Source organism: Elephantulus edwardii, unplaced genomic scaffold, assembly GCF_000299155.1.
Source record: "Elephantulus edwardii isolate Elephantulus edwardi_28Jun2011 unplaced genomic scaffold, EleEdw1.0 scaffold00150, whole genome shotgun sequence".
In the NCBI taxonomy this organism is placed as follows: Eukaryota; Metazoa; Chordata; class Mammalia; order Macroscelidea; family Macroscelididae; genus Elephantulus; species Elephantulus edwardii.
The window spans coordinates 8,101,493-8,127,022 of NW_006399900.1; the positions used below are offsets into that span (position 1 = coordinate 8,101,493).

Consider the following 25,530-nt stretch of genomic DNA (forward strand, 5'->3'; position numbering starts at 1 on the left):
AAGTTTAAAAAAGCAATGGTATTATTTTAGTAAGTAAAGTATGCTTGACTCAAATCGTAATGTTTTCAACCTTATATGCATGAAAATGTTGGACAATATTAAAAACTGATACAACTGAATTGTGGAGATAGTGAGATATACTTAATATACTATGGTCTTCCAGAAGCCTCCAAAAATTCCAGAGTATGGAAAGCGGATCGAAGAAAGTCTCAACAACCTGGAGTATGTAGATAATATAACCTCATTTCTTAAAAGTGAAGAAGACCTGAAGCACTCAGTGCAGAAGATCAAGGTCTACAGCCTTCAATATGGATTACATTCAGCAATGTTCATAACAGCATTATTCACAAGAACATGGGAAAAGCCCAAATGTCCAACCACAATCAAGTGGACTGAGAAATTATAGTACATTAACATGATGGAACACTATGCAGCATGCAGGAGCAATGATTTTATAAATCACTACCTAACTTGGGAGGGATTGTGGAGCATTATGCTAAATGAACTAGATAAGTCCCACAAGGACAAATACTGTATAAGACTATTATGATAGAAACAGATAACTAGTAAAATGTGTATGAAGATCTAAGGGGGGCGAGGATGGGAGCAGAATGGTGAGGATAGGCAGGGGAGTAATCACAGGGTTGCACAACTTAGTGGGTGGAGGAGGGGTGGGTTAGGGAAATGGGAAAGATCTGGTGTGAAAAACAATGTATATAAACTTTTTAAGTAAAGCAGATAAAATAAAAATTTTATACCAAGAAAACAAAACAAAAATCTTAACCAGTAGACCAGCGTTGTTGCTGTTGTTAGGTGCTGTCAAGTCAAGTACAACTCACAGTGATCCTAGGAACAAAAGGTCTGAACCCTGTTCTATCCTGTGCCATCTTTCAGCTTCCTGACACATAAGAGCCCACTGCAGCAGTCACTATATCAGTCCACCTGGTTGAGAGTCTTCCTCTCCTTTGCTGACCCTGCACCCTTCTGAGCATCATGTCCTTCTCAAAGGAATAGACTCTCTTAGCAACATTCCCAAAGCATGTGAGATGAAGTCTCTTAATTCTTGCCTCCAAAGAGCCCTCTGTCTGCACCTTTTTCAAGACATATCTTTTTGTTCTCTTGGCCATCCAGGAGATGTTCAGTGTTCTTCTCCAACACCACAGTTCAAATGTGTCAATTCTTTTTCTGTCATCCTTATTCACTGTCCAGCTCTCAGATACATAGCAAGTGAGTGGAAAGACTATGACTTGAATTATACACATCTTAGTCCTCAAACTGACATTATTACTCCTCAGTAATTTGGAAAGGTCCTAGTACAATGCATCTCCTTATTTCCTGACTGCTAGTCCCAAGGTTGTTCATTGTCAATGATTTAATTTTACTTGGATCTACAATCAACACCCTTCGTACTAGCACACAAGAAATCAAAAGATGGGCAGGGGGAAAGTCACAGGGGTGCACAATTTAGTGGGTGGAGGGAAAGGGTGAAGAAAATGGGAAAGATCCAGTGGTGACCTAAAAAGATTGGCTAATGGTGGGCATAGTCCAATGTGATTAACTTTATAAAACACAATGTATGGGAATGAATGTATGAAACAAAATATCAATGAAGAAAAGAGTTGGAGGAGGATTTTCAATCAAAAAAGATGTGTTACATTGGGAAAACTGCTGTCATGGACTTCTCCAAACTGCCAAAGAGCAAAAATGTCAATTTAAAGTCTGACCTCATTCAAGTCATGGTCTTATCAACTAGTTGCTGTGCATCTGAAAATTGGACAATTTATAACGAGGAAAGAACAACAGATTGCTTTGAGATGTGCTGTTAGAAGAGTACTGAATGTACCACTGACTGCCAAAAGAATAAACAGGTATGTCTTGGAAAAAGTGTGCAAAAAAAAAAATTCCATAGGCATCATCCTGGTAGCAACTAGCGGCTGGCTACCGCAGCACTGGTGTCCTGAATCAGAGGGTGCTCCTCAGAGGTTCTGGTTGCCTTCTGGAGAGCTGTAATGGAGGAGTCCCAGCTAGATCTCAGCATGGAGCTCCCTCTGAGCCAAGAGTCCTTTTCCTACTTATGGGAAGTCCTTCCTGAGAAGCCAATTCTGTCCCCCTTGTCACCCTCAGAAATGGACAATCTAGTCCTCCCATAAGTCCTTGAAAATTGATTAGAAAAGCAAGTTGAAGCTCAATGAACATCAGCAGCCTCAACATCAGCCTTGACACGGGAACCAGTGCAGGCCACGTTCTGGTCCCTCTTATCTTCTGGCCCCTCGCAGTAGACCTACCTGGGCACCTATGGCTTCCATCTAGACTTCCTACAGTCTGGGACAGCCAAGTCTGTCACCTGCATGTACTCCCCTGACCTTAACAAGCTATTCTGCCAGCTGGCCAAGACCTGCCCAGTGCAGCGGTGGGTCACCTTGCCACTTCCACCTGGCACCTGCATCCATACCATGGCCAGCTGCAAGAAACTGGGGCATATGACAGAGACTTTGAGGCCTCACCCTCACCACGAATGCAACTCCGACAACAGTGATGGCCCAGCCCTTCCTCAGCACTTCATCCGGGTGGAAGGAAACCTGCGTGTTGAGTATCTGGACAACAGCACCACTCTGCGACATAGCGTGATGGTGTCTTATGAGCCACCTGAGGTTGGCTCTGACTGTACCACCATCCACTACAACTTCACATGTAACAGCTCTTGCATGGATGGCATGAACCAAAGGCTCATCCTCACCATCCCTCTGGAAGACTCCAGTGGCAATTTGTTGGCATCTAATAGCTTTGAGGTACGTGTTTGTGCCTGTCTTAGGAGGGACAGACACACTGAGGAAGAAAATTTCCACAAGAAGGAGAAGCTTTGTCCCGAATCACCTCCTGGGAATACCAAGACAGCTCTGCTCCACATCACTGTCTCTACTCAGCCAAAAAAGAAGCTGAGTAAAGAATATTTCACCCTTCAGATTTGTGGGTATAAACACTTCAGAATGTTCCAGGAGCAGAAGGTTGCTGTGGATCCAGATGAGACCCGGGTTCACTCCAGCCCCTCAAAGACTAGGAAAGGACAGACTACTTCCTGCTATAAAACAACTACTTTCAAGAGAGAGGGGCCAGACTCAGACTGACATCTTTACTGCCCATCCTGTTTACTTGCCCCACGCCAGCCCTCTTTTCCTAGCATTTGAGACTCAGGTGCTTGAACCTCCACTGGGTACAAGTGTGTCTCAAGCTACCAGAACCTCTTCATTTACTCTGGTCTCCACTAAAGAAGTTGACCTGCACTGGTGTGTTTTGGAGGGTGAGGGTGGCTGGGACACTCCAGCTTAACTTTTTATATGGAATACTTGAGAGAGATGGGAAAACGTTCATAGTACCAGCCATCCCTACACTGGAAGGCCAGACCACCAGCAGGCTAGCCAGAGGTAATGAACTCAATGTTCCCTTCCTTCTGACATCAGTATGCACATTCATAAAGTGCTGAGACCTGCCTCACTGTTTTGTCATGAGAACAAGTCAGCAGCCTGCCTGGCCTTAAGTCCTTTTTGGTTACGTGGCCTCTGGGACTTGGTCCCTTGGGCCTGCTGCAGTTTGGTTCCTTATCCCAACTGAGCAATGAATTGATTAAGCTGCTGGTTCAAAAGAGGGAGTTTCCAAGTCCTTTTTCTGCTGGTTTAAGTCTTTTGAAGCAAGATTCTACTGAAGATTGTCCAAAATTGACTGGAACAGCACATCAGCAGAGAACTTCCAGAAGTCCAGGCTGAGTTTAGAAGCGGTCATACTACTAGGGATATTCTAGCTGATGTTAGATGGATCTTAGCTGAAAGCAGGGAATATCAGAAGAATGTATATTTGTGTTTCATTGATTATGCAAAGACATTTGACTGCGTGGATCATAACAAACTGTGGCTGACTCTGAGAAGAATGGGAATCCCAGAACATTTAATCGTGCTAATGCGAAACCTATACTTGGACCAAGAGGCAGTCATCAGAACAGAGCAGGGTAACACTGCATGGCTCAAAATTGGGAAGGGTGTATTCCAGGGATGTGTCTTATTGCCATACCTTTTCAACCTGTATACAGAACAGATTATCCATGAGGCTTGGCTCTATGAGAAGTGTGGCATCAGGATTGGTGGAAGATCTATCAACAATGTGAGTTGCAGATGACACAACCCTGCTTGCTGAAACTGCAGAGGACCTGAAACGCTTGTTGCAAAGGGTCAAGGACTGCAGCCTTCAGTATGGACTGAGGCTCAATGTCAAGAAGACAAAGATTCTCACCACTGGGCAAATTGGCAGCATCAGGATGGATGGCGAAGAGATTGAGATTGTTCACAGCTTTAGTCTGCTTGGCTCCACAATCAACACTCTTGGCACCAGGAGACAGGAAATTAAAAAAACGTATTGTGATGGGAAAGTCTGCTGTTAGGGACCTCTCTAAAGTACTCAAGAGCAAAGGTGTGTCTCTGGAGACTAAGGTGTGTCTGATACAGGCCATGGTCTTTGCAATCACTTGTTATGCATCAGAGAGTTGGACAATGACTAGGGAGGATAGGAGAATTGATGCCTTTGAGCTGTGGTGCTGGAAAAAGAGTATTGAATGTACCATGGACTGCCAAGAAAACAAACAGATTCATCCTGGAGAGGTTTAAACCAGGCTACTCCTTGGAGGCAAGGATTCTGGGGCTTCGTCTGACATATTTTGGACATGTTGTAAGGAGGGACAGGTCTTTGGAGGGGGACATCATGCTTGGGAGGGTGGAGGGACAGTGCAGGAGGGGAAGACCCTCTATGAGGTAGATTGATTCAGTGACGGGGGTAATCAGGATGGGTGTGTCAGAGGCAGTGTGACTGGCACAGGACAGAGCAGAGTTTAGGGCTGTTGTACATAGGGTCGCTATGAGTCGCAAGCGACTCAATGGCACATAACAACAACAACAACAACACCCACCACCATCTGTTATACTGCCCCCAGTTAACTCAGGATCCAGTTTGTACTGCACCATGCAAGGCACATCTGCATTCTTCACCTGCACCCTTTTTCCCTCCCCTTCTTATATCCCATTTTCATATCTTCTTTTTTTATGATAAAGGGTTTTTTTCTTTTAAAAAAAAAAAAAGAACGAAAGTGCAACCAGGGTGCTTCTTAGAGGCAAGGATGATGAAACTTGCCTCACATACTTTGGGCATATTGTTAGGAGGGGCCAGTGTTTGGAAGAAGCCATTAACTATGCTTGAAAAGGTGAAGGGTCAGTGAAAGAAGGGAAGACCCTCAACAACAAGGATTGACACAGTGACTATAACAATGGGCTCAAATACAGCAGAGATGAGAAAGATTACACAGGATAGGGCAGGGTTCAGATCCCTTGTTTATAAAGTCACTATGAGTTATAGACGTCTTGATGGCACCTATCAAGAACAACATGCCTCGAGAAGCAAGGATAGTGAAATTTCAGTTCACTTAATCTGGATACTTCATCAGGAAAGACCAACCACTAGAAAAGGAAAACCTGGTTGGTCAAGTGGAAGGTCAGTATAAAGGAAGAAAATGCTCAGAGACAAGGACAAACAAAGCTGCTACCATGTAGGTAAATATGCCAATGATCATGACGACTGCACAACCCCATTTCGTTGTTACGTGGTGTTGATGTTGTTGTTAGATGGTGCTGATGTTGTTGTTACAAGGTGTTGATGTTGTTATATGGTGTTGATGTTGTATGGCATTGATGTTGTATGATGATATTGTACGGCATTGATGTTATTGTATGGTATTGATGTTGTATGGCGTTGATGTTATATGGTGTTGATGTTGTATGGCATTGATGTTTTTGTTATATAGTGTTGATGTTGTATAGCGTTGATATTGTTGTATTGCACTGATGTTGTACGGCATTAATGTTTTTGTATGATGTTGATATTGTATGGTGTTGATGTACTGCACTGATGTTGTACAACGTTGATGCTGTTGTTGTATGGCGTTGATGCTGTTGTATAGCATTGATGCTGTTGTTGTACAGCACTGATGTTGTTGTCTGGCATTGATGTTGTACGGCAATAATGTTGTATGGCCTTGATGTTGTATGGTGTTAATGTTGTTTGGAGTTAATGTTGTATGGTGTTGTTGCTGTTGGTGTTGTCATGTGGCATTGATGTTGTAGTATTGTTGTTGTAGTGTGTTGATGTTGTTATATGTCATTGATGTTGTATGGCAATGATGCTGCTGTTGTATGGCATTGATGTTGTAAGGTGATGATGTTGTATGGTGGTGTTGTTTTCGTATGGCATTGATATTGCTGTATGGTGTTGATGTTGTTGCATGGTGTTGATGTTGTATGGTGTTGATGTCACTGTATGGCGTAGATGTTGTTGTTTGGCATAGATGTTGTTGTATGGCATTGATGTTGCTGTTGTATGGCGATGTTGTATGACATTGACAATGCTGTATAGCATTTATGATGTTAATGTATGGCACTGATGTTGCTGTTGTATGGCAATGATGTTTTATGGAGTTGATGTTGTTATATGGCGTTGATGTTGCTGTTGTATGGCATTGACAATATTGTATGGTGCTGATGTTGTATGGTGTTGATATTATGGTAAAGCACTGATGTCATATGGCGTTAATGTTGTAGTTGTACGGTATTGATGTTGTTGTATGGCAGTGATGCTGTTGTTATATGGTGTTCATGTTGTTGTTACATGGTGTTGATTTTGTTATGTACTGACAAGTTGGAACTCACTCATAGTGGATCCTCCAACAGGTTTACAGAGGAGACTGCCAATATTTGTTCTGAGAATCAGCTGGTAGATTCAAACCACATGCTTTTGGTTGTCATTGTAACTCCTTACCACTAGGCCACCAGAACTCCCAACTAATCATCAGCTGGAATCTACTTAATGGCAACTAACAAAACAAGGCATGATTCCTTATGTCTAAGTCCCGCCATTCTTTTCTCATGAATGCTAGTCCTTATGGTGATGGAGGCAAGGGTGTGGCTACTACGCACTGAAAATTCACTCTGTACACTCAAAACATCCTTGCTCTTTCTAGCTGCTGTGAGGTGGATTAAAACACATGATTTGCCCATTTTCCACATACAAAATCCTCTCTATTCTGCTTGCAATAAGATGAGCTCAATTTTAAACATTCAAACTGAGATGGCTAACAGGCAGAGAGATACGAAGATGTGACTCTCTGGCCTTCATGAAGGCAGAGATAATGAATTAGGATTCAATAGTATCTACATAGTAACAGGAGTCACAGAAGTGGATGTGATGCACAAACAGAATGAGCACTGCATCACTGGGACACCAGGGCGGGCACCTTGAGAATAAAGGAACTTGGATGGAAATGTAAAATCCCACAGACACTCCAGTGATGAGCAGTGGTGGAAGCTATGATCAAGCAGACACTGCAGGGACTAACACAGATTGAAGCAAGCTAAGAGCAGGCAATTCAAGAGACATAGAAAAGCTAAAGTAAGGGCAGCCATATGAAGGTAGAAAGTGTTTCAAGAAAAAGGAAGGAAGCAGCAGTATAAAATATGAGGCAGGAAAGTCAAGTAAGACAGGGTCCAAGGAGAATCCACTGAATTCAACATCAAGGAGGTTACTTAGAGACCCAGGAAAATAACAGGCAGTGGCAGAAAGTAGGTTTTAGTGGACACTAGAGTTAGTGGGACAAAGTGGGAAATGTGTGAAGAAATGAAAAGCTTTCTTTAAAATTTCAGTTAGGAAATTTTAGTGGTACTTTTAGGAGGATGTTATGTACTGTCAAGTCAGAACCAACCCACAGCTGGCATTCCAGTGGATTTTCAGAGGCAGTTAATAGTACAGGAGGAGATTACCCATCTTTCTCCATGGAACAGCTGGTGAATTCAAATTGTGTGCCTTTGGGATTACAGCACAGCTTCTTGTCACTAGATCATCAGACCTCCCTATGGGTGGATGAGTGCTTACTTTAATAGATGGATGAAATCTTCCATATTTGAATCCTGGAAAAATCAAGTCAGAGGAAAGAGAAGAGGAAAAACTGCCAAGAATGGACCAGCAATATTGGGGAACAATCTGTCTAATAGACAGAGGACTCTGAGAAACCAACAGGGGCAGAACAATGACTAAAAGATCTAGCCACTCTTCTAGCAAAGATCAAGTTCTGGGAGAATGTGATCCCTGAAAACCTTAATGTCATCATTTGAAAACAGATTAAAAAGTAACTTCCTAGTCCTCAATGGGTGACAAGATTCAATATGAGTACACAATGAACATTTAACAAATAATAACTCCCAGTTACCCGCACTACAAAATATGTTTAAAAATGGGGAGTATGGATGCTGAGGTAATAGAAAGGAACAAAAGATTAAAAAAGGCAGCTAGAGAAGACAGCAAAGTATCATAATGAAATATGCAGACATGGAATCAGAAAAAGGGAAGAACATACTCTGCATTTCTCTAGCTGTAAGAACTGAAGAACAAATTTAAGCTTTGAATTGTAATACCAAAAGATTCTATGGACAAAATATGAAATGATACAGGAAGCGTGAAGAGACAATGGAAGAAATACACGTCATCATACCAAAAAGAACTGGTCAACAAAGAAACATTTTGTAAAGTAGCATATGATTAAGAACCAACAGTAATGAAGAAAGAATTTCAAGGTGCTATGAAGGCACGAGCCAAAAATAAGGCTCCAGGAATTGATGGAATATCAATTAATATGTTTCAACAAATAAATGCAGCCCTGAATGTGCTCACTAGTCTATGCCAAGAAATTTTAAAGATAGCTACCTGGCCAAGTGATGGGAAGGGATCTATCTTTGTTTCCATTCCCAATAAAAGGTGATCCAACAGAATGTGGAAATTCTCAAACAATATCATTAATATCACACAAAGTAAAATTAACAGGGATCACCCAGAAATTCAAGCTGGATTTAGAAGATTTTGGCACAAGGGACATGACTATTGATGCTGGTTGGACAATGGCTGAAAACAGAGTTGTTTATTCATTTTTTTGACTATGCAAAGGCAGTTGTCTGTCATAACAAATTACAGATAACAATGAGAAGACTGAGAATCTCAGAACATTTAATTGTACTAAAGTGAAATCTACATATAGACTAAGAAGCAGTTGTTCAAACAGAACAAGGGAATACTGCATGATTCAAAATCAGGAAAGGTATGCATGAGGGTTGTATCCTTTCTCCCTAACTATTCAATCTGTGTGCTGACTCAATAATTTGAGAAGCTGGACTATAGGAAGAGGAATGTGACATTGAAATTGGATAAAAATGCATCCAACAACCTGAGTTATACAGATGTCAGAACCTTGCTGAAAGTGAAGAGACTTAAAGCACTAGCTACAGAAGATCAAAGAGTACAACCTTAAATATGATTTATGGTCCAACATCAAGAAAACAAAAATCCTCACCTACAGGCAACATCAATAGGCAACATCAATAGGCAACATCACAAAAGATAAAGAATAAAGTTGTCAATGATTTAATTTTCCTTGGATCTACAATCAATATTCAAGGTAACAAGAGTGAGGAACACAAATCATGTGCTGCATTGGGAAAATCTACTGAGAAGACCTCTCTACAGTGCTAAAAAGTAAGGATGTCAATTTAAAGACTAAGGTGTGCCTGACCCAAGCCCTGTTCTTTTCAATTGCTTTCTATGCATCTGAAGTCGCACAATGAGTAAGGATGACAGAAGAATTGATGTCTTTGAATTGTGGTGCTGAAGAAGAGTACTAAACATCTCATGAAGCCAAGAGAACAGGTAAGTCTGTCTTACAGGAAATGCATTCAGGGTGCTTCCTGGAGGCGAGGATGGTGAAACTTAGGAAAGATCAGTCCTTAGAAAAAGACATGATTCTGGGAAAGAATGAGTGTCAGAAAAAGAGAATAAGACCCTCAGTGGGCCCAAAGACTCTAAGAATGGGCTCAAGCAGGTAGAAGATTGTAAAAATGATACCGGATACAGCAAGTCTCAGATCTGTTTTTCATATGGTCTCTGTGACTCATAGTTGACTCCATGGTACCTAACAACAACAACTAATTGTTAATTCTATCAGGTCCATAGATTTGTGTCAAGGCTATATTCTTTTTCCATACTACTCAATCTAGATGCTGCAGAAATAATCTGGAAACCAGAGGGGGAAAAACCAACAAAAACCAGCATGACCTCGGGATTGGTAAAAGACTCACTAGCAGTGATACAAGTGTAAGATGCAGTTGATACAAGCTTTTTTGCAGAAAGTGATGAATTCCTGAAACGCTTACTGACCAAAGACTATATTATATCTCAACAAAAATCCTCCCTAAGCTTATAACACAACATCATGGAAAAAAATGAAAAATTACAGTTGTCAAAGATTTCATTTTACTTGGAAGCATCATCAACCACCATGCAGGCAACAGCAAAAAACTAAATGACTTATTTTATTACATCAGACAGATCTGTTGTAAGACCTCTTTAAAGTGTTGTAAGTAAAGATGAGGTGTAGGGTACACCTGACACAATCCATGACAAATTCAGTCACTTCAGATGTTTGTGAATGAGAGTGCCGATGATGTAGTCCATACACCGAGTGGTGCTGCTAACAGAACGTGGAGGCTCTCAAACAGTTCAAGTTCACCAGCAGCTCCAAGGGAGAAAGATGTGCAATTTTTATCACCTTCAAAAATCTACTGCAGGGTCAGTTATGAGTCTGTTCCTACTTTGTTTTTGTTTGTTTTTTAGTTTTCATATATATGAGAAAGTTGAACAATGGTTAAGACTGAAGAAAAATTAATGTCTTTGAGTTAGAGTGTTAGCAAACAATAGTAAGTATACTATGGGTTGCCAGAAGAATAAACAAATGCATCTTTAAGGATCTGAAATGATCCTTAAAAGTGGAGATGGTCAAGAGGTTAGGAAAAGTACATTTTAGCCTAATGTACTTTGGGTATGTTATCAAGAAGGACCAATCCTTGGAAGAGGATATATGCTGTGGGAGAAAGACAGACAGTACCTTGCCATGTGATTTACGGCTTCTGAAAACTGCTGGAGGATTTGTGAGTCCAAGGCCAAAAGGTAGTTAGTTTATAAAGAGAAAAGTTGTGTACCTTTATGAACAGATGGGAGGTGGGTGTGGGGGGGGAAGCACAGAAAGGAAATATGAACAAGCAAAATAACCTGAAGATGTATTACAATTTCTAAGGGAGCTCTGGTGGCCTAGTGGCAAGAAGCTGCACTGCAGTCCCAAAGGCTCACAGTTCTAATCCACCAGATGCTCAGCTGGAGAAGAAGGGGCAACTTCCTCCTGCACCAGTCAGGTCTGATTCAAAGGTACACACACATAAATAAAAAATTGTTTAAAAGGTGTATTACAGTTTCTTTGCTATAATAATACATGTTGTTGTCATTTTTAGGTACCATTGAGCTGACCCCTGATAATCCTATCAACAACAGGTCTAACTGTCCTATCCAGCACCATCCTCATTTTCTGTCATGCTCACGACAATGTGGCGGTCATTTTGTCAATCCATCTCGCTGGGCATCTTTCTCCCTTTCCCTGACACTCTATGTTCACCAACATGGTGTCTTTCTCCAAGGGTTGGTTCCTTCTGAATATATGTCCAAAGTTAGACAAAGTTTCATCATCCTTGCTTCTAAGGAATATTCTGGTTGAATATCCTCCAAGAAAAACGTGTTTGTTCTTTTGACAGACCATGGAATATTTAGCATTCTTGGCCAATACCCCAATTCAAAGGCTTCAGTTCTTCTGTCATCATCATTTTCTCGCCAAATTTAAGACGCACAGGAAGCAACTGAAAAATATCATGGGGACACAAGTGGTGCACCTTAGTCTTTAAGCTGACTGAAGTCTTGCTCTTTAACACTTTGGTGAAGTATTTGATGATGGATCTCCCCAGTGCAACATGTCTGCGGATTTCTTGACTGCTGCCACCATGGATGGTGGATCTAAGTGAAGTGGAAACCTTGACAGCTTGTTTTATGACAGAGATAAGTTGTTGTATGAAAGCCTAGGAGGTCAGCACTCCCTTGAAGGAGGATAAGATGAAAAAATACACAGAAGATATAGTGAGCTTTACAAATAAGCCTAACATAGTTGTGCTCTTCAATACTATATGTGTGAAAGATTATGACACATCTACCAGGCAGTGTTTGTAATGTGCGCCTCTGTTAGCACAAACTAACCGGGAAGCCTCAGGAATCAACTCCCCTGCCTCTGCTGGCTTATCCACCACTCACAGCTCTCAATGCCCTGCCTTCCTTTAATGATTCTCCAACTGTGCAAACCACCCTTCCTTCCCTCATTTTGATTTCTGACACCCTCTCTTCATTTCTCCCCTTGTTGCTTGAAAAGTAAACAGCACTTGTCAAGGAAAACTGACTGCAGATTTAGCTGACAACAGAGGAAAAACTGGAAAAAACGTCCAAAACAGAACAGAGCAAAATGGGTAGAGATTTCGAAAACGTAATTAACTGCAATGTTACCTATAATTTACCTGGAAAAAGAAATAATTCCAAAAGTCCTTAATGAAAAGGCAGGAGCTAAAGAAATTCTGATAAAAGCAAAAAATAAAGAGTGACATTAAATGAAATGGGGAAAAAGGAGAATACAAATTTTTATGTGAGCTCAGTTTTTTAAAGTAAATACATATAAGATACATAATTATAGTATCTGAGACATAATTTAATATATACTTTAAAACATAATCAAATAGAGTAAATTTATACAATTATTATTTCTTGGGAGAAGGATTATGAAAGCTTGTGATAAATCATTTCTGAAATGTTACACTTTATAATGGGAAAAGCTATTTACCTGCTTTTATTTGAATTTTTTAATCTGCTTTGATTATAGCATCTGTCTTAATTTCCTTTTGCTTTTACCGAGCTCTAGCTCATTTCCATCAATGATGATAATTAACATTTTGTCCCAGATATGAGTGATGCTGCTGATGGTTAAACTACTGATTGAAAAAACAACTATTCAATGTTAAAATTAAAGCCCATGAAGCCCATGAATTAAAGTACATAGAAGTGCTTCACCCAGGACTGATTTCTATATTATCTATGTTTAGTAGTCAGTAATAATTTCTTAAACATTTACTATGGAACTATAAATTCAAATAAGTCTACGACATCCAAAACATGACCTTGAGCATATCTCAACTAAATTTAAAAACCACATTAAGAATAGATTTGGCACACTGAAGGCAAATGATTGAAGAACAGATGAGATGTGGAATGACATCAAGGATATCATCCATAAAGAGAGCAAAATGTAATTATAAAGACAGAAAAGACAAGACCAGAATGGATGTCAAAACAGACTCTGAAACTTGCACTGAAGCAAATAGAAGCAACAAAAAGGTTGCTGGGGTAAGTGAGCTGAACAGATTTCTAAGGGAAACCGAAAAAGACAAATCAAAATGTTATAATGTAATATACAAGGAACTGGAGTTAGAAAATCAAAAGCGAAGGGCACACGCAGCATTTCTCAAGCTCAAAGATTTGAAGAGTAAATCAAGCCTTGAGTTGCAATACTGAAGGATTCAATGAGTAAAACCTTGAAAATATCAAAAGAAGAGGAAGGAATATACAGAGACCACAACGAATTGGTTGACATCGGACTATTTCAGGAAGTAACAAGTAATCAAGAACCAACAGTACTGAAGGAAAAAATGTAAGCTACACTGAAGGCATTAGCAAAAAATAAGCCCCAAGTATTGATGGAATACCAAATGAGGCATTTCAGGAAATAAGATGCAAGCCAGAATGTTCTTGGGATTCTATGACAAGAAATAATCAAGCAGGAGTAGAATCCACTTCCTAAACAGCTGCCTCTGGAAACTGTGAACTTTGATAAATAGTGATCGTTGTGGAAGGGCTTCAAGCCTTTTGTTCATAAGGTCACTACGAGTCATACTCGACTCAATGGCAATCAACAACAACCACCTGGCCAACTAACTGGAAGGGATTCTTATTTGTACCCATTCCAAGAAAAGGTGGTCAAACAGAATGTGGAAATTATCAAATAATGTCACTAATACTACATGAAAGTAAAATTTTGCTGAAGCTCATTATGAAATGGCTGGAATAGTACATACATAGGAAACTACCTGAAATTCAAGGTTAATTCAGAAGAGTCCATGGCACAAGAGGTAACAATGCTGATGTCAGCTAGATCTTGGCTATAAGAGGAGAATACCAGAAAGACATTTACTTGTATTTTTTAATGATACAAAGGCATTTTACTATATGGATCATAACAAATTATAGATTATACTGAAAAAATTGGAAATCCCAGAACACTTAACTGTGCTCATGTAAAACTTATACACAGACTAAGAAGTAGTTGTCAGGACAGAACAATGGAATATTGCACATTTTAAAACCAGAAAAGGTGTATATCAGGGTTGTATCCTTTCTCCATACCTATTCAGTCTGTATGCTGAGCAAGTCATTTGATAAATTAGGCGATATGAAGAATGCGGCCTCAGCGCTGGAGAAGACTCACTAATAACCTGTAAGATGCAGATGACACAACCTGCTTACAGAAAGTGAAGAAGCCTTGAAGCACTTACTGCAGAAGATCAAAGATCAAAGCCTTAGATATGGGTTACATCTCAACATCAAGAAAACAAACTCTTCACCATTAGGCCAATAGGTAAGTAACATCATGATAGATGAAGAAAAGACTGAAGTTGTCAAGGTTTTAATTTTACTAGAATCTAAAATCAATACTCATGATAGCTGCAGTCAAGAAAGCAAAAGATATGTTGCAATGGAGAAACAAGTTGTCAAGGGCATCTCCAAAGTTCTAAAGAGCAAGGATGTCAGTTTAAAGATTAAGGTGTACCTATACCAAGCCATGGTATTTTCAACTGCTTCCTATGCATCTGAAAGTTGGACAATGACTAGGGAAAACTGAAGAAAAACTGATACCTTAGAATGATTTTAGTGAAAAGTATCGAATATGCCTTGGACGACAAAAAGAACAAACAAAATTTCTTGAGGGAAGTACAACTGAAATCCTCTTTAGAAGGCAAGAATGGTGAAACCATGTCTTACATACATAGCGCATATTTTAAGAGGAACCAATCCTTAGAATGAGATATCACGCTGGAAAATGCAGAGGGTCAGTGAAAGAGAAGATGACCATCAAGGAGATAGATTGATGCTGTGACTGGCACAGCATGCTTGAGAATGACAGAAATCGTAACGATGGGACAGAGTTCAGATTTGTTGTTCATGGGTTGCTATGAGTTACAGATGATTTGATGAAACCAAATAACAACAACATGGACTAAAAGAGCACACAATATTGGGGGGTGGAGGGAGTATTGTCACTTATCACTTAAAAGCTGAGAAAAGTAGCAAACAGTTACACTAACAAATACCATCTGCAGGCCAACCAAGGAGATATGTTCATAGGCTCACTATGAGTTGATCTCAACTCAACAGCAACAACCAACAACAACAGGAAGATATGAAGAATGCCAGGTGTGAAAATCAAGAAGATGAACCAATGAGTTGAGGGTTGGAAAGCCCTCATTCAGGAAATGACATCTAAATGGAAATATTAAAAGACTGCAAGTGTTTCACGATAAAAGTTTATGCAAAATACCTGAAAGCAAGAACTGATAAGCACAACTAAAAACCTTGGCTGAAGCAGCAATATCCTCTAATCAACGCAGTTAACAAATTATGGAGAGTCAGTGTGATGTAACCAAACTATTACTATACATCATGTCACAGGGAAACCATGTTTTACTCTAAGACTGTAACAGAGGACATCCTTGACGACCACTCCTCACTTCCCTGGGGAAGGCACCTTTGCTCAGTTGCCTTTTACAGTACGGCTTTTAGACTGTTGCAGTATAAAATGGGTAAAGCAGGAATGCAGCCCACTCTGCAGACAGCATGGAGCCCTGGTGATGCAATGAATAAGTACTCGGCTGTTAATTACAAGGTTTGTGGGCTGAAGCTACCAGCGGTTCTCAGAGATAAAAGACTTGGGGAGAAGGTGGGAAGATCGATTCCCATAAAGGCTGCAGCTTCACATCCCTAGAAAGCACTTCTAGTCTGCCCTCTGGGCTCAATGGAGGTGGGAATCACCTAGACAGCTCATAACAACAACCCAGACAATGCCATTTCTAAAGTAACTTAAGAATAACAGTTTTCTTTAATTAAACTAGTCTTCGTATGTATTTTGAAAACAGAACTCATTGGGAGCTCATCATTTAAAGTGGTTCCCAGAGAAATAATATTAAAAGATAAAAACATCAGTAATAAATATTAATGTCTTCAAGGGATCTCAATGTTCCTAACTCCAGCACTGTTCAATGGTCTGCTGTATTGTAAACCACACACATAAAATTTCCATACCTTAGCAAGAAAAAAAGACAGAACAATTTATAAAGCACCAGAAGTGAGAAAAAAGTGGAGCTAGAGGAATACTGTGCTTGCAGGTGAATGACGCCTATAGTTCCAAGACTACGAGCGAAGCACCTGACCTCTTCAGCAGGTAGCAACCTTATTGAGAGGAATTCCAGCTGGACCAGATTGTTTCTGAAACCTTCTACATTGACATGAACTAAGGGGGAAAGGTGAATGCTTCTTCATTCCCAATTATTTCATGTCCTAAATTACAGGCAGCATGCCAGGCACGTTTCCTGTCATCTACTGTGAAGTTAACCTACAATACAATGGACTCCAACCTGATGTCTTACTTTCTAATTACTGCCTAACGTGATACGCCCAACTTTTAAAGTTAGGGACAGAGGGCATAAGAAAGAAGCAAAGAATGGGTAAGAGATTGGATGGAAAATTAAAATAATTTCTTTCCAAATTTTTGCCACCTGGTGTAAACCCCTTAGTACAATCTTGACACCTTTGGCTTTTCATATCCAAATTTCTAATCTCTTCATTCTCAATCTAATTCTTTCCAGCTTTTCACCCCAGACCTGCAAAAACCGGGATGGAGAGCTGATGTTTGCACTATAGAGAACTAGAGCACAGCATGCAGCTCAGTTTAGGATTAATTAGGTATTTAACCCATCTTTGACCATGGCTTTGATGCCCCAGGTACACTTCTAAAGAGAGCAAGATTTCCTAGATTTGGTTTCATTCTTACATATGGCCTGCAACTATGTTTGGAAGGCTGCATTTACCGATATTATCTACATGTTCAAAAAAGATCTCTTTACATTTGTGAAAAAATGTAAGCTCTCACATGATAGTGGTAAGAAAGGTGGTACCTTAAGTAAAGATCCTGTAAAACGGTTGTGAATATGCATCAAAATAAAATCCACTACTATTGAGAACACAGAACTATCCCACACATTTTTCTAAAGATGCAAATCTTTACAAATGCAGACTACCTCATCTTTCTCCTGTGGATTGGGTATGAAGTTCAAACCACCCACCTTTTAGTTAGAGACAAACACTTTACTCCTTAATTTATACTCTTTCTCCTGGCCATCAAGTAGGTTCTGACACCGAGTGAACCTTCCAATGAACGCCCAAGGCAATAAACGACACAGGAGGAGATAGCTCATCATTCTCCCACAGAGCAGCTCTCAGATTCCAACCACCAGAGGAGTGCAGCCTTTGGGTTACAGCGCAGCTCTCCAGAACCGTGCCAGCAGAGCTGTGCCGATCACTCTGCCGCCTTAAGGAGGAGGCACCAAGAGCTACAACACTGTATAATCATTTAACCTCGTAATTCAATCTCTGCTCTTCCCCCCTCCCTTTGACGAAATAATCATGAATGTTGTTGTTATGTGCCGTTGAGTCGCTTGCAACTCATAGCGACCCTATGTACAACAGCCCTAAACTCTGCTCTGTCCTGTGCCAATCGCATTGTCTCTGACACTCCCATCCTGACTACCCCAGTCACTGAATCAATCCACTTCACAGAGAGCCTTCCCCTCCTGCGCTGGCCCTCCACCCTCCCAAGCATGATGTCCCTCTCCAAGGACCAGTCTTTCCTTACAACATGTCCAAAGTATGTTAGACAGAGCCTCAGAATCCTTGCCACCCGGTTTAACCCTTTCCAGGATGAGTCTGTTTTCCTAGTAGTCCATGGTACTCTGAATACTATTCTCCAGCACCACAGCTCAAAGGCATCAATTCTCCTTCTATCCTCCTTAGTCATTGTCCAACTCTCTGATGCATAACAAGTAATAGCAGAGAGCACGACCTGTATCAGATGCACCTTGGTCTCCAGTGAGATACCATTGCTCTTCAGTACTTTAGAGAGCTCCCTAATAGCAGACTTTCCCATGGCAACACGCCTTTTAATTTCCTGGCTACTGGTGCCAAGAATGTGGACTGTGGAGCCAAGCAAACTAAAGCTATGAACAATCTCAATCTCTTCACCATCCATCCTGATGTTGCCAATTGGCCCAGTGGTGAGAATCTTTGTCTTCTTGACATTGAGCTTCAATCCATATTGGAGGCTGCAGTCCTTGACCCTCTGCAGCAAGCGCTTCAGGTCCTCCTCAGTTTCAGCAAGCAGGGTTGTGTCATCTGCCTAACACAGATTGTTGATTAATTTTCCACCAATTCTGACACCACATTTCTCCTCATAGAGCCCACCCTCCCAGATAATCTGTTCTGCATACTGGTTGAAAAGGCATGGAGACAGGACACATCCCTGGCATACGCCCTTCCCAATTTTGAACCATGCAGTGTTCCCTTGCTCTGTTCTGATAACTGCCTCCTGGTCCAAGTATAGGTTTTGCATTAGAATGATCAAGTATTCTAGGATTCCCATTCGTCTCAGAGTCAGCCACAGTTTGTTATGAGCCACACAGTCAAATGCCTATGCATAGTCAATGAAACACAGATAGACATTCCTCTGGTATTCCCTGCTTTCAGCTAAGATCCATCTAACATTAGCTACAATATCCCTAGTACCAATACCCCTTCTAAACCCAGCCTGGACTTCTGGCAGTTCTCTGCTGATGTGCGCTGTTCCAGTCGAATAAGGGCAAAAAATTCAGCTACACTTCTCTTCATGAAATGCTTGTGATGGCCAAGATCTTGACACTAAAATGTCTTTCAACAGAAAAGAAATTAAATGAGAAATGGAATATATATAAAACAGATGGGCACATAGACATAAATAGAACAATATTTTATTTTAAGATGTGAAAATATTATGAAGTACAAAAACTTCTTATAGGACCAATATTAACCTTTCTTGATAAAAGAATATTTAAGAGAGAGAGAATGTGTGTGCACTAAGCAAGATGGATTGAGACAGACAGTGCGTGCGTGTGTGTGTGTGTGTGTGTGTGTGTGTGTGTGTGTATAAAATGTTGTTATGTTATGTGCCATCAAGTCGCTAAGCTCTGCAAAGACCTTAAAAAAAGGACAGATCTTTGAATCAGCAAGAGTAGGTCATTTTTGTTTGTTGGTGATATCTAAATATTCAGTAGTGAACAAATTACATTAATAATAATTATCATTCTTGACTTCTTCCTCTGACTACCAATGGCATTAGAGCTTCTCTCAAGCTCCCAGCTTTCTGCAGTGATTACAGTGAATATTGGCCCAATTAAATCTCATTGTAACCTGATACTCTCCTTGAAGCTTATTTGGTGGCTAAATTACAGGTTTCACCCTGATTTTTTTACACTCTGTTATGTAACTGGGTTTAAAAATCTATTTACTCAGTCCCACAAGGAAAAATACTGTATAAAACCATTATTGTAAAATGATTATGAGGATTCAAGGGGGCAAAGGGGTGGGGAGGATTAATCATAGGGTCGCACAATTCGATGGGGCGGCTAAAGGGAAATGGGAAGGATCTGACATGAATAACAGTTTTATAAATAAACTAATTTTGTAAATTAAACGAATTTTCTAAATAAACTAATAAAAAATAATGTAAACTAGAAGATATGAATGATTGTACAAAATACAATGTAAATGAAAGATTGGATAAAACACAATGTATATGAATGAAACACACTGTAAAGGTATTATTATATGAAAATAAAAATATTAATAAAATATTATTATTTATCCCTGTTAGAATTTTGTTATCAAGTGAAGTGCACTCAGATTAGGTTCATAATGAGTTACTATTTAGAGAAAATCAATATAGTAGTAAAAATTTCTTTTTAAATTTTTCAAAACCAAAGTGAACTTGAAATGTACTTAATTTTTCTTAGAGCACTCTCATAAAGCTGTGAAAGCATCTGCATGCAGCCAAACTCGATGGTGGTTTGCACTCGGCTCAGGGTCTTCTCCTAAAGACATTCTGCTGAATAAGAAGACCTGAGTCCCTGAACGGCAATTATTTCCTGACAAAAATTTATTTTCTTGGCACTTCTCCAAGGTGGAGCTGACTTTAATGAGAGGTCACCGGGCTGCTTTAATTCATCTTGGGAGGAAAAAATGTTTGGTACCAAGTATACACATGTGTATACAAATCACACACCCGATTTTTAAGGAGGTTTTTAAGGAGCTGAGATATAAAGAGCATCTACTTTCAAAAATCCAACAAGAAATGGTGCATCCAATTTTCTGTGTCTGCCTAGGATGATGAAAATGTTTTTCTTACAATTTAGAACATGAGTTCGTGTGATGTTAGTTTATATTCAAATAAGAGATATTAAAAGATGCAGGTTCCTTGTTGATGAAATAAAGAAAGGACCATTTTGAAGATCAATTAGATAGCACTAGACTAAATGCAATAAATTTGCAAAGCAGACCTTACTCTTGGAGAGTTCTTATCTGAGAGATACTGAATATCCTTGTTAGGAAGAGCGTAGATAAGCAGTTGTTGTTGTTGTTTGTTGCCACTGAGACACAGGAAATTCATAGGAACCGGATGAACAATAAAACTGTATTCCGTCTACCCTGTGCCAACTTCTTTATCTCTGATACACTTCAGCCGACTGCTGCAGTCACTGTGTAAATCTGGCTCTTTGGGAGTCTTCCTCTCTTTTGCTGGCCCTCCACTTTTCTCAGCATGATATCCCTTTTCAAAGAATAGCCTCTCTAAGCTAATGACTAATCATGAGAGAAAATGTCACCATCTTTGCTTCCAAGGAGCACTGTGGCTTCCAAGGACCATATCTGTTCGTTCTGTTAGCAGTTCATGGGATATTCAGTGCTACTCTCACTCGGCAACTCAAAGGCATCTATTCTTCTGTCTACTTCATTTATTGTCCAGCACTAAGTGAAAAAATTATGGCCTGAATCAGGTACATCTTAGTCTCAAACTGGTATCATTACTCTGTAGTATTTGTGAGACGTCCTTGACACAAGACTTACCCAAAGCAGAGCATCTCTGGCTCTCCTAACTGCTGGTACTTAGGGTTGACTGTGGATTCAAGTAATATGAAATGACTGAATTTCAATTCTTTCTCCATCTATCATGGTATGTCTATTGGCCCAGTCATAAGGACCTTAGTTATCTTGATGGTGAAATATAATCTGTTTAATCTTCATGCTGTTGCTGTTAGGTGCCATAATGTGGACCATGATTCATAGTGATTCTATGAACAATACATCTGAACCTTGTCCTATTACATGACCCTCAAGCCTTTTGTCATGTTTCAGCCCAACGTCCTAGTCACTGTGTTAATCCATCACTTTGAGAGTCTTTCTTTCACTGACCCTCTTCTTTCCCAGTATGCTTACTCTTCTTTAAGGACTGGTTTCTTCTGAATAAATGCCCAAAGTATATGAGATAAAGTGTCATCATCTTTGCATTTAAGAAACACTTTTATTATATTTCTTCAAGAACATTAGTTTGTTATTACGGCAGTAAAAGTTCTATACTTATTTTTAATAAGATTTTTATATTCTATTGAGGTAACTCCATACCTTTTCAATCCATATGCAGATCTGAACATTTGAGAAGCAAGGCTTTATGAGGAGGAATGTGGCATCAGGACTGAAGGTAGACTTATCAACAACCTACATTATGCAGATGATACAATCTTGCTAGCTGAAATTGAAGAAGACCTGAAGTGCTTGCTGTGAAAGTCAATGTCTGTAATCTTCAAGATGGATTGAAGTTTAACATCAAGAAGACAAAGATTCTCATGACTGGGCCAACTGGCAACACCATGACAGATGGAGAACAGATTGAGGTTGTTAACAACTACAGCTTGCTTAGCTCCACAATCAACACTTTCAACACCAGCAGTCAGGAAATCAAAAGATGAATTGCACTGGGAAAATCTGCTGTCAGCAACCTCTCCAGAATGCTGAAAGCAACAGTATCAGTTTAGAGACTATGATGTGCCTTATCAAGGCCAAAGTCTTTGCAATTATTTTTTATGCTAGACAATGACTAAGGATGACAGAAGAACAATTGATGCTTTCGAATTGTGATGCTGGAGAAGAGTCTTAAACATACCATGGACTGCCAAGAAAACAAATAGGTTTGTCTTGGAGAGGGTGAAACCAAGTTTCTCCTTGGAGGCTAGGATTGTGAAGCTCCATCTCACAAACTTTGGGCACATGGCCATGAGAGACCAGTCCCAGGAGAAGGACATCATGCTTGGAAGGGTTGAGGGACAGTGCAAGAGAGAAAGGACTCGGATGAGATGGATTTATACAATGACTGGAGCACTGGGGGTTGGTGTGTTGGAATTAGTGAGACTGGCTCAGGACAGGGAAGGTTTCAGAGATGCTGTACATAAGGTCACTATGGATCGAAGGTGACTTGAGTGTACTTAACAACAACAACAACAACTTTAAAAGTTCATGTACATTGTTCTTCACACCAGATCTTTCCCATTTCCTTTACCCATCCCTCTACCCATGTAATTGTGCAACGCTATTATTTACCCCTTTGTTCATCCTCACCCCTCTGTTCCTACCTTTCCTCCTTTGGATCCTCATACATGTTTTACTAGTTAGTTATCTTTCCATTTCTGTAATAATGGTCTTGTACAGTACTTGTCCTTATGGGACTTAGTTCAGTTAGAATAACGCTCTCCAGTCTCTCCCAAATAAGGCAGTGATTTCTAAAATCACCACTTTTGTAGGCTGTGTAATATTTCATCATGTGAATGTTCTATCATTTCTCAATCCATTCAATTGTGGTTGGACATTTGGACTGTTTCCATGTTCTTGTGATGGTGAATAACACTGCTTTGAGTACTGGTGTACAACTCTCCTTTTGTGCCTCTGTTCTCATTTTCTGGGGTATATTCCAAAAAGTGGAATAGCTGGGTCACATGGAATTTCTATGTTCCACTTTTTGAGGAAACCCCAAACTTCCTTCCAGAGTGGTTGTACCATTTTACAATCCCACCAAGTGTGTATAAAAGTTCCTATATCTCCACATCCTCTCCAACATTTATTACTTACTGTCCTTTTAATCTTTGCCCCAGCTACAGGGCTGAGATGGTATCTCATTGTGGCGGTTTTGGTTTGCATCTCTGTTATTGCCAGTGATTTCAAGCATTTCTTCATGTATCTGTTTGCCATCCAAATATTTTTCTCTGTGAAAATTATTTCCAAGTCTTTTCCCATTTTATAATTGTGTATCAGTCTTTTTCTTGTGGAGGCCCTGTATGATTCTGGAAACTTTTGTTATGAGACCTTTGTCTGAGATGGTATTGCTAAATGGTTTTTTCCCCAGTCAGCAGGTTTTCTTTTCACTCTGTTGAAAAATGTTTCTGATGTGCACAGATATTTAATCTTTAGGAAGTCCTATTCATCAATTTTATTCTCTCCACACTGTGCATTTCTGGCTGTCTTTGGCACTCTCTTTATACCATAGACTAGGCTGTCTAAGCTTGATTCTAGTTTGTCTTTGATGCACTTTATAGTTTTAGGCTTTACTCCCAGGTCTCTGATATACATTGAGTTAATTTTTGTGTATAGTGTAGGATGTGGATCTTTCTTCAGCTTTCTGCAGGTAGCAGTCCAATTTTGCCAGCACCATTTGTTGAAGAAGTTGTCATCTTTCCATTTGAGGGATTTTATTTCCTTATTGAATATGAGTTGACTAGAGATAGCTGGGTCTATTTATGGGTTCACAATTCTGTTTCATTGGTCTATGTGCCTGTCATTGTACCAATACCATGTTGTTTTGGCTACTATGCTGTGTAGTAGGCTTTGAGGTCAGGGAGTGCTATGACTCCTACCTCTTCCCCCCCCCCAAAAAGGGTTTTGTTTATTTGAGGTCTCTTTCTTCTCCAAATAAAATTGACAATTTTCCTTTCAAACTCCTTGAAAAATGAATTTGGTATCTGTATTGATATTGCATTGAATGTGTAGATTGCTTCTGGTAGAATTATCATTTTCACAATATTGAATCTTCCTATCCATGAACAGGGAACATTTTTCCATTTATTTAAGTCTCTATTGTGTCTCGTAGAAAGGTTCTGTAGTGTTCTTTGTACAGGTCTTTTGTGTCTCTAATTAGGTTCACTCCCAAGTATCTCTATTTGTGGTTGGCTATTGTAAGTGGTATTGCTTTCTTGGTTTCCTTCTCTGAGTTCTGTTACTATAGAGGAACCCCACTGATTTATTTTTTACCCTGCCACTTGTATCCTGCCACTCTAATAAACTGGTCTACTAGCTCTAAAAGGTTTTTCTTGGTGTTTTCTGTGTACACTACCATCTGCATATAGTGCTAGTTTAACTATTTCATTGCCTCCTTGAATGCCTTTTATTTCCTTCTCTTGTCATATTGCCCTAACAAGCTCTTCCATTACAATACTGAATAGAAGTGGTGACAGTGAGCATCCTTACCTGGTCCCTGTTCAGGGAAATGCTTTTACTCTTTCTCCATTGAGAATGATGTTGTCTCTTGGTTTGCAAATATACTTTTCACTATGTTGAGAAAATTTACTTCTCTTCCAATTTTGCTGAGTGCCTTTATCAGGAAGGGGTGCTGGATTTTGTCAAATGCTTTTTCTGAATCAACTGCTAAGATCATACGGTTCTTGTGATTTGCTTTGTTAATATGGTGAATTACGCTGAGTGTTTTTCTTATGTTGAGCCATCCTTGCATACCTGTTATAAATCCTACTTGATCATGATTAATTATTTTTAATATGCTTTTGGATTCTATTGGCTAAGATTTTGTTAAGGATTTTTACATCTATATTCATGAGAGATATTGGTCTCTAGTTTTCTTTCTTCTTAATATCTTTTCCTGGCTTTGGTATGAGGGTTATGCTTGCTTCATAGAATAACTCTGGGAGTGTTCTTTCTTTTTCTACTTTTTGAAATAATTTAAGTAGAATTGGGGATAGATCTTCTCTGAATGTTTGCTAGAATTCAGCCATGAACCTTTTCTTACAGAGAAGTCTTTTTATGACCTGTTCAATTTCTTCTTTTGTGACAGGTCTGCTCAAGTGTTCTACATCTACCCATGTCAAACTAGATATCAATGTTATATTAAATATTCCAACACCACAATTCAAAGGCATCCATAAAACCTACAACCAGGAGAAGATAACATAGATGAATGGGATCTTCTAAGACTCAAATCCCTATGCACATCCAAAAACTTCTCCAGTAGGG

At 39.7% G+C, this 25,530-nt stretch overlaps 2 protein-coding genes across 3 annotated transcripts in view; one reads left to right on the forward strand and one right to left on the reverse strand.

Moving 5' to 3' along the window:
• KIF16B (kinesin family member 16B) overlaps positions 1–25,530 on the reverse strand; it is a 385,768-nt gene that overhangs the window by 169,550 nt on the left and 190,688 nt on the right. The window lies entirely within an intron of this gene.
• On the forward strand, positions 2,010–3,125 carry LOC102868163 (cellular tumor antigen p53-like). Its single transcript, XM_006894755.1, has 2 exons — positions 2,010–2,095; positions 2,342–3,125. Exons 1-2 carry the CDS (start codon positions 2,010–2,012, stop codon positions 3,123–3,125), a joined length of 870 nt encoding a protein of 289 aa, XP_006894817.1.